General features: G+C 38.0%; 1 protein-coding gene across 3 annotated transcripts; it reads left to right on the top strand.

Annotated features, from left to right (window-relative positions):
• The first annotated feature begins 1,646 nt into the window (after positions 1-1,646).
• On the top strand, positions 1,647-4,779 carry LOC145419972 (uncharacterized). 3 transcript variants are annotated; one of them, XM_080288547.1, is made up of 4 exons: positions 1,647-2,073; positions 2,880-3,035; positions 3,120-3,212; positions 4,016-4,779. In XM_080288547.1, exons 2-4 carry the CDS (start codon positions 2,964-2,966, stop codon positions 4,325-4,327), a joined length of 477 nt encoding a protein of 158 aa, XP_080144673.1. In that variant the 5' UTR covers positions 1,647-2,073; positions 2,880-2,963; the 3' UTR covers positions 4,328-4,779. The 3 variants fall into 3 exon arrangements, with proteins under 3 accessions (XP_080144673.1, XP_080144674.1, XP_080144672.1); XM_080288548.1 differs by having other exon boundaries at positions 1,647-2,620; XM_080288546.1 differs by lacking the exon at positions 1,647-2,073 and having other exon boundaries at positions 2,658-3,035.
• Positions 4,780-10,158: the final 5,379 nt, after the last annotated feature.

Below are 10,158 nucleotides of genomic sequence, written 5' to 3'. Positions count from 1 at the left end.
TAACAGAGGTCAAACGTTTACGATAGGTCTTTACCAGGTTTGCACACACAGTAGCTGGTATTTTGGCCCATTCCTCCATGCAGATCTTCTCGAGAGCAGTGATGTTTTGGGGCTGTCGCCGAGCAACACGGACTTTCAACTCCCGCCACAGATTTTCTATGGGGTTGAGGTCTGGAGACTGGCTAGGCCACTCCACGACTTTCAAATGCTTCTTACGGAGCCACTCCTTTGTTGCCGGGGCGGTGTGTTTTGGATCATTGTCATGTTGGAAGACCCAGCCTCGTTTCATCTTCAAAGTTCTCACTGATGGAAGGAGGTTTTGGCTCAAAATCTCACGATACATGGCCCCATTCATTCTGTCCTTAACGCGGATCAGTCGTCCTGTCCCCTTGGCAGAAAAACAGCCCCATAGCATGATGTTTCCACCCCCTTGCTTCACAGTAGGTATGGTGTTCTTGGGATGCAACTCAGTATTCTTCTTCCTCCAAACACGGCGAGTTGAGTTTATACCAAAAAGTTCTACTTTGGTTTCATCTGACCACATGACATTCTCCCAATCCTCTGCTGTATCATCCATGTGCTCTCTGGCAAACTTCAGACGGACCTGGACATGCACTGGCTTCAGCAGCGGAACACGTCTGGCACTGCGGGATTTGATTCCCTGCCGTTGTAGTGTGTTACTGATGGTGACCTTTGTTACCTTGGTCCCAGCTCTCTGCAGGTCATTCACCAGGTCCCCCCGTGTGGTTCTGGGATCTTTGCTCACCGTTCTCATGATCATTTTGACCCCACGGGATGAGATCTTGCGTGGAGCCCCAGATCGAGGGAGATTATCAGTGGTCTTGTATGTCTTCCATTTTCTGATGATTGCTCCCACAGTTGATTTTTTCACACCAAGCTGCTTGCCTATTTTAGATTCACTCTTCCCAGTCTGGTGCAGGTCTACAATACTTTTCCTGGTGTCCTTCGAAAGCTCTTTGGTCTTGGCCATGGCGGAGTTTGGAGTCTGACTGTTTGAGGCTGTGGACAGGTGTCTTTTATACAGATGATGAGTTCAAACAGGTGCCATTCATACAGGTAACGAGTGGGGGACAGAAAAGCTTCTTACAGAAGACGTTACAGGTCTGTGAGAGCCAGAGATTTTCCTTGTTTGAGGTGACCAAATACTTATTTTCCACCCTGATTTACGAATAAATTCTTTACAAATCCTACCATGTGAATTCATGGATTTTTTTTTCACATTCTGTCTCTCACAGTTGAAGTGTACCTCTGGTGCAAATTACTGACCTCTGTCATCATTTTAAGTGGGGGAACTTGCACAATCGGTGGCTGACTAAATACTTTTTTGCCCCACTGTAACAGCTATGACTTGCACTAATGAAAAGTCATGATATTGTTGAAATGATTTGATGAGATATATGTTCTTGCATAAAAATATGGCATTAACATCCTATTCTCAAGCACACTGCAATACAGAAGTATTGCCTATTAAATTTCCTTGTTAATATACAATATTAAATACTGTACACAGCTACAATCACAATCATAAAGTTGCACTTGTTTCCTTGGCACCAGCTTACACTCAAAAAACAGATTCAGGTCCTCCTTTCAAAGAACACATGCAAATTATGTTAGTTCTTCACAAATGCAATTAAAAAATACCAAATTAATTTGATTTTCTTTGTGTAAACCTAAAATTATTCAAAACCAGCAGAGGCTGATTCTGAACACAAAATGAATGAGTTTGTTGGGGCACTGGGGGTAGGAGGAGTACATTTTTGCACTTAAGTATTTGTAAACTCAAAGAAATAAATTCAAGCCCCTCTTTAAGCTTAAACATTATTTTTAATCTCATTCAACGCAAATGTAGCACTCCAGCGTTACTGCAATTATTATTCGTGTGGTGAACCTAAATTATTTTCTCTCAAAGCAGTCTTTGTCACAAGAACACAAAGTTATTGAGTTACACAACGGTCCGCCTTCTTTGAAAATTTTGCGCTCTTTCAGGATCACCTAAATGAATGCAGCTGCTCTTCGCCTCTCTGTACTTTTTGGATAAAACTACACCTTCAGGTAAGGTAACATATTATTTTTTCATATATCCAATTGTGTATTTCTTTATCAGCTAAATCTATGGCAATGCTATTTATCATAGAAGCTTGTAACAGTTGCTTTTTGAACTTTTGGTGGTGCTACCATTCTCTTCTCTGCTTGAATACTATTTTTTTTTTTGACAATATAGCCAGGTCTTTTCAAAAGTGCCTTGTTTTAGAGGAGAAATTGTGTAGCTGCCAACTTTTAAGTCGGAGCGTGTGCTAGCTTATTAGCAGCTAGCCATTGTGCTCAATGAAAGACGATGTCCTATAGCTAACTTCTTTCTTACTGTTTTCTTTTTAGAATCTAAAAATATGGTATTCTGTGTTTATTATTATATGCCATTTTCTAGTAGAAAGTATCGTTTTGAGATGTCTTTAAAAGCACTACATAGTTTACTGAGGGTGCTACCAAAAGCGAACCATGTGGCCGGAAGAGTAACTGCAGGCAGCACAATGCGCACTCCCATGACGTTCAAACCTATTTCTTATTATAAAAGATTTCGGCTACGTCCACACTTACACAGGTATTTTTGAAAATGGAGATTTTCCGTTTTCGTTTTAAAAAATAATCCCGTCCACAGGTAAACGCAAAAATGAAGGAAAACGCTGCTAGGAACATGCCAAAGCAACAGGTGGCGATATATTCCTAAACTCAGCTAAAAACAGTTTAGGTCTTGACAAACTTCACTGATGGTTCAAATGTTTAGCAACTTTCAGTGTGTTGATTCAGCAGTCTGTATTTAAACTTCTAGTTTACTATATTTATGTATGTTTTATTACCAGGTGAATGCAGAGTTCCTGCAGATCACTACAAAACCCCTGCAGGCGAAGTTCTTGGCTCAGCTGGACAATTTAACAGACAAGCTGATGCAAATTTTTCAGGGGAGCAAAGGAGCAAAGGGCCAAAAGATCAAGGATATCATGGCGATCAGTAGTTTGGTCGGTACTAATGATAAACCCATCAATTAAATGCAATCAATCAATTCCATTTTTTTCACCCTTTTTTTTCCACCCTTGCATTAGTATGATGACATCGACATAAAGAGGGAGCATACTCTTAAAAGCCTGGTGATCTACTTTAATGAAGATCCAGACCTACTGTTCAAGGAGTATCTGGTACGCTTATCACACTTTCTTTTCTAGATTCAATTTGAGTTAGGTTCATCGCACACAAAATCCTCATATATTCAAAAGAGACAATATATTTGTGAAATAGTATTATTCTTAATAGTCATTGTTGAAACTTGCACTGGAGAGCACTTTTTAAGGGGACGGTTTCAGCAAAAATTCAATTGTTCATTCTTTTGGTGCTGCCATGTAGGTATCTACTGCCTCTATAAACACAGTAAATGTGGACAAAACATTCATCCATTTTCTGTCAGTGTTTCAATTCAGTTTATTTATATAGCGGTATATCACAACAACAGTCATCTCAAGGCACTTCAGAAAGTAAACACTCCAATGGAGTTCAGTTTATTATGCCAATTAGTAAAAAGTCTTCATTATAAGGAACACAGCAGATTGCATCAAGACACTAACTAGTGTCACTGCCATTACAGCAATCTCCTGGTTTCAGGAATAATGTGCATAAAACAAGCTGTTTCAAAAGGTTCCCAATTGTGATGGAATAAGGGAAATTGACCCAGCCCACACACACACACACACACACACACACACACTCTGATAGACACTGGAGGAGCTGCTGCTCTATATCAAGCCCCTCCCAAAGGTAGGTACATAATACCTGAACCCAAACTATTGATAGGAAACAGATTGACGGGTTTTATTTATGTTTGGAGTGTTTATAGAGGCGGTAGAGACCTATGTTTCAGCACAAAATGATACAAAAGCTGAGTTTTGCATAATATGTCCCCTTCCAAGTGACAGAGCCCTTAAACCTGAAACAACCTGTTTTTCAGACCTCCTCCACTGAGGATGAACGGTTGAGGTCCACTGCAGCAACTGTCATGGGTATTTACACCATCAGAAGAGAAGGGATTCAGGAGCCAGAGGATGTTGGAGTTGTCACTGAAGGTACTACAGTTATGAACAACCTCGGTAGTGTCATCATGGCATTCATCGTCCTCTTTGGACTGATTTATGCACTTGATCTGAGCTATCCAAATGACCACAAGTATACGTTTGAGTTCTGTCAGAAGATTTTGATGAATCTGGATGGACAAAGGCTCAGTACAAAGATGCAGCAAATGAAAATGAAGATGTTTGCTTAGGCAAACAAGACCCAGCACAAAAGTTGATTTTGGCCTTTTTATATCTTTTGTTCAAACTGTGACCTTTTTTTCTTTCTTTTTTTTGGCCAAATGGAAGTTGTCTATTTTTGTCTGCTGTTCTGTTGTGAGTGATGTGACCTTTAATCTGTACTACTATAGATGGATGAAAGGACTGGGGATTTAGCTCAGAAAAAGTTTCATGGTTGTAACCACCATTTTCTTTTTGATTGCTTTTGGGATTTGCAAAGGTAATAGAAAAATGTTGACAAGTTTTGTGTCTTCCAGTGTTTTAAAGTTGGTCTTCCCGTTCTTATAAGCTTGTAAATGTTTACATGTAATTGGTTTTGGAGAAGTATAGTTGAAAGATTTTTTTTTATTAAAATACCTCCCCCTTGGTAACAGAAAAATGTTCTTCATGAAAACACACACAAACACACACACATATATATGTATATATATATATATATGTATATATATGTGTATATATATATATATATACATATATATATATATGTATATGTGTATATATATGTATATGTATATATATATATGTATATATGTATATATATATGTATATATGTATGTATATATATATATATATATATATATATATATATATATATATATATATATATATATATATATATATGTATATATATGTATATGTATATGTATATATATATGTATATGTATATATATATGTATATGTATATATATATGTATATATGTATATGTATATATATATGTATATATATGTATATGTATATATATATGTATATATATGTATATATATATATATATATATATATATATATATATGTATATGTATATATATATATATATGTATATATATATATATATATATATATATATATATATATATATGTATATATATATATATATATATATATGTATATGTGTGTGTGTATTTATGTATTGTTCAAGGTTCAAGGTTCTTTATTTGTCACATGCATAGTTATACAAGTATAACATACAGTGAAATGTAGCCTATATAAATATATACAATGATTCTGAAGTGAAATCTGATTTTACAGATTCCAGTTTGTTTTCAGTATTGCCTAGTAGTACAGAGGTGTGTGCTATTCAGATTTGACATTCATTACAAATGTACATCAGCACTTTTTTGTGAGCACTTTGATTTTTGTTAAGGTTGATTTGACCATGTGACATGTATGTTTATTTACAAAATATTCTGTTTCTGCTTTTAATTCAAGTGAATAAACCTGAGTTGTAAAAACAAATTCATTTTGTCATTATTTTAATAATTAAATTAGTTTTCTGGTAATGAAAATTATGATTTAGTTGAACTCAAAATAATGATTTCAATGCAATGAAAATCTAGCTCAAGTGAATGACATTGTATTGAGTTGGACCAACCAAAACCTTTCACATCATATTAATGTACTTTTTTTCATTTTAGCAGTATTTACGAAATTGTGTTCTACTGACTCAATTTAATTGAATTGTCATGATGTATGTAGATTAGGTTGGACCAAAATAGATGTATTACGTGGAAAACCTGCCATCAGTCCAATTGAGTTCATCCAATGACTCATTTTTTTGAGTGTACCTGTAATCTGGCGAGCAATGTGTACACACATGTGCGTGTGTGTGAGAAAGACAACAAAGTAGCATATCAAATGAAGAGGAACATATGAAAGACAGAAGGCAAGGAGAGAGCACAGGTTGAGGGGTGGGGGGGGGGGGGGGGTGGTGGTGGGTGGAACTACCACTGAGAGAGAAAGAAATACAGAGGGCCAGAGGGAGAGGGTAAGTGGGAAGTGGGAAACCCAATCTGTGAGTTTATGGGGCTCCACAGCACAGCAGCAAAATCAATTTGACTGCCGCTGCTTCTGCTTTCAATGAGAAGCAAGGATGATGGAGTGAGAAAGTGGAGAAGCGAAAGGAGATGGAGAGCAGGATGACTGGACAAGGATGGAACTGTGAAGTCAATATGAGTGTGGCAGTAAAACGATGGTAAAAAGATAGACAGAATAAGGAGAGATGGAAGGGTCAGAGAGGGGACAGAAGAGAACGCTGAGGTAATGGATAGGAAATATAACACATGCAACTTGTGGATACAAGGATACAAGAGCATCTTTGAGATATACACTACATAAAACAAAAGAAAACGTGTCCCAGCCTATCAGATACTGACAAATACTGGGAAATTAAGAATAAATAACTAGATAGACAATTCAGTGTCTAAGAATTTAGAATTGTGCACTCAAGCTGGAAAGAACTACACTATACAAAATATGCAGTTTATTGTTTTTTTATACACTGTATCTGCTGACAGTAATAGAAATGCATAGAGTGTCTGCTGAAGGAAGTAGAATTTAATAGCTTCTTTTTATGCATTATTAGTGGCAGTAAATGCACTCATTGCCTTGTTTTAGTGTAAGGAAACAATACATCTGGCCACCATTCCTCATTACCATCTTTCCTTAAAAACAGTATATTATCTGGAGTAGCACTTGAACTAATTAGCTGTACAGCTTATTAGCTAATTGCCAGAAGAGGGACAATGATGGCCTTCATATTACTATCAACAGGTACCAGAATGGCTAGAATCCAGCTCTTCCCCTTATACTGGCTTTGTCTTTGTTTGAAAAGCATTATAATCAGTATGGCTTTGTATAATGTAGGTGGACTGCAAAACTAATAGAAATGCTTTTATCTGCCTGGGAGAGATGCAGCTCTGGTACTATTGTAGACTTGTTGTGCACTGATGTGTGATCTCAGTGTGATGCTTAATGACACACAAGATGAGTTGCAGCAATACAAGTAGAAACTGTAATGTATTTGTGTCTGGGTGTTTTAGATAAAACAGACAAATCTTGAACATTTGGAGTATGGATAATAGAAAAGCCCACAGAAAAGCATAAATTGTTTTTGTCTCCTTGTCTGTTTGCATATCATTTTATTTATTTATATTTATTGATATGTTTTTATTTGTTAATTTGTTTGTTCCATTGTTTTATAATAAAAGTGTCTAGTATAGTGATTGCATATTCATAGCTTAGCCATGTTCTGCAGCAGCAACTGTGAGGAACATGTCATATCACACGTTCTTTTTTGTCTTTCTTTTTTTCTCAGTAATTCACCTGAAAGTGAACCGACATGATAGATTGGGATCACCTCCTCAGTGTCATAAAAATTTGTTCAGTTAGACAGGTAGGATAGAGAAGTCTAGCACAGTTAAATACACACTATTTCCAGCCTACTCAAAAGGATACCCTAGGTTTTATTAACAACCATGCATTATATATAATACCCAGCCATTGCAGAAAAAGCTGCGTAACCACCCAGTCTAAGTAGCCCAATGTCACTTACATAATGTGTTGTGGGAAGGAATGTCAGGGAAAGGTAATACATGGTAATATTTAAAATGTCAAAGTAAATAACATTGAAAATTATTTATTTCTTATAACCATTTTGTCAAAATCCATAACTTAAAGCGACCAGGAATTTAAAACAACTGCTGCATCAATTTTAAGTAACCGTGTGTATTTGTGTCAGTATGTTCCCTCAGCCACTGTATCCTAATTGTATCATGAAGGCTGCTACCTCCAAAATGGAACTCCTTATTTTCTCATTGCTGCTGACAGCCTCAGCCAAGAGGCTGCTATTTTTAAAAAGGAGTGGGTGACTGTGCGAGCTAATAAATGAGCTCACACACAAAAACAGACACACACACACACACACGCTCTCACTCTCTTTCGCTCTCTCTCTCACACACACACAGACACATTCTTATACACAGATACATGTAGGCAAACATCAGTTTCATTAAAAACAGAAATATATATGTTCACCTTAAGTCAGTCATGCAATAACAGGCATTTTCAAAAACATCTGTATTTTCATATATTTATGCTACAGAGAGAAGCACACATATCTTCCGATGGTTAGAATAATGGATATCTTTTTATGTAAAGCTGTCCAATGTTAGTGTCACCACCTGACAACAGCATGCTGCTAAAACTCAGTCATGATCCAATGTAGCAAGAGATGTTACCACATCTGTTCTTGCACAGTAAGGGGCAGAGGGGCAAAGAGGAAGACATGAGAGAGAAAGAGAGTCACAGAAGGAGTGAGCAAGTACAGAGTTCCAACATGCCTTCGCCTTCAAGTTATTACATTGTCATTGTTTTTATACATGGTCAAACATAAAAATATCTGAATCATAAAAGATAACTTTCATGTGTGATTTCATCCAAAACTTGTAGTTCTTTTTTTTGCCTTCCTATCTCATAATAGATGCTTGACTTATAGGTTGGCATAGTGTTGCTACCTATTTAGTTTCCATTGACATCACTGTATTGTAAGGTTATTGAGTAGGGTCAAATGTATTAGTTATGATGTTGCTAAATGCCCAGTGCATATGTCACCTTTAAATGTGGCACAGTTACTTAGGACATCAAAGTGTTCACTAGAGTTAAGTATGGAGGGTTTCACCCCAAGTTCAGCACCCTGAGGATGTACGCTAAGAGGAAGGAAGGAGGCCGGGGAATGGTGAGTGTCAACACCACGGTCCTGGATGAGACAATGAACATCCACGAATACATCACAAAGATGACCCCAACTGACAGCGTGCTCAGTGAATACCTCAGGCAGCAAAAACCCAAGAAAGAGGAGGAAGGCGAGGAACCATCATGGAAGGACAGGCCCCTGCACGGTATGTACCACTGGCAGATAGCGGAGGTGGCTGATATCCAGAAATCCAACAGTGGCTGGACAAAGCTGGACTGAAAGACAGCACAGAGGCACTAATCATGGCAGCACAGGAACAAGTTCTGAGCACAAGATGCATAGAGGCTGGGGTCTATCACACCAGGCAAGACCCCAGGTGCAAGCCGTGTAAAGATGCCCCTGAGACAATCCAGCACATAACAGCAGGGTGCAAGATGCTAGCAGGCAAGGCATACATGGAACGCCATAACCAAGCGCCTGGCATAGTATACAGGAACATCTGTGCTGAGTATAACCTGGAAGTTCCGAGGTCAAAATGGGAGACGCCCCTCAGGGTGGTGGAGAATGACCGAGCTAAGATTCTGTGGGACTTCCAGATACAGACGGACAAAATGGTGGTGGCTAACCAACCGGACATAGTGGTGGTAGACAAACATGAGAAGACGGCTGTAGTGATCGATGTAGCAGTCCTGAATGATGGCAACATCAGAAAGAAGGAGCACGAGAAGCTGGAGAAATACCAAGGGCTTAGAGAAGAGCTCGAGAAAATGTGGAGGGTGAAGGTGATGGTGGTCCCAGTGGTAATCGGAGCACTAGGTGCGGTGACTCCCAAGCTAGGCGAGTGGCTCCAGCAGATCCCGGGAACAACATTGGAGATCTCTGTCCAGAAGAGCGCAGTCCTAGGAACAGCTAAGATACTGCGCAGGACCCTCAAGCTCCCAGGCCTCTGGCAAAGGACCCGAGCTTGAAGGATAGACCACCCACAGGGGCGAGCGGGGGATTATTTTATATATATATATATATATATATATTAGGGGTGCAACGATACACAAAATTCACGGTTCGGTTCAATACTTTGGTGTCACGGTTCGATATTTTTTCGATACAAAAAAATGTTCATGCTTTTTTAATTTGTCATTTATTAAAATTATAAATATATATATTTTAACTCAAAAGTACAGTTTTTAAATTTAATGTTGCTGAAACAACAAAGTAATAAAAAAATAAATCTATCTGATCGAGAAATCCCTCATCTTTGGAAAAGAGAGTTTATTACAGAGAAATGGCTCTTTCCAAAATAAAAGCTATACTATCCGCTTCTTCTGGGCTATATT

Source organism: Astatotilapia calliptera, chromosome 14 (genome assembly GCF_964374335.1).
Source record: "Astatotilapia calliptera chromosome 14, fAstCal68.1, whole genome shotgun sequence".
In the NCBI taxonomy this organism is placed as follows: Eukaryota; Metazoa; Chordata; class Actinopteri; order Cichliformes; family Cichlidae; genus Astatotilapia; species Astatotilapia calliptera.
This window is presented reverse-complemented; position numbering and strand designations above follow the sequence as displayed.

Bases quoted from the DNA above. Each gene is read 5' to 3' on its own strand.
- LOC145419972 (XM_080288546.1), top strand. From the start codon at position 2,865: ATGTTTTATTACCAGGTGAATGCAGAGTTCCTGCAGATCACTACAAAA. The intron at 3,036-3,119 runs GTCGGTACTAAT...CCCTTGCATTAG, and splicing joins TCATGGCGATCAGTAGTTTG to TATGATGACATCGACATAAA. The intron at 3,213-4,015 runs GTACGCTTATCA...CCTGTTTTTCAG, and splicing joins TACTGTTCAAGGAGTATCTG to ACCTCCTCCACTGAGGATGA.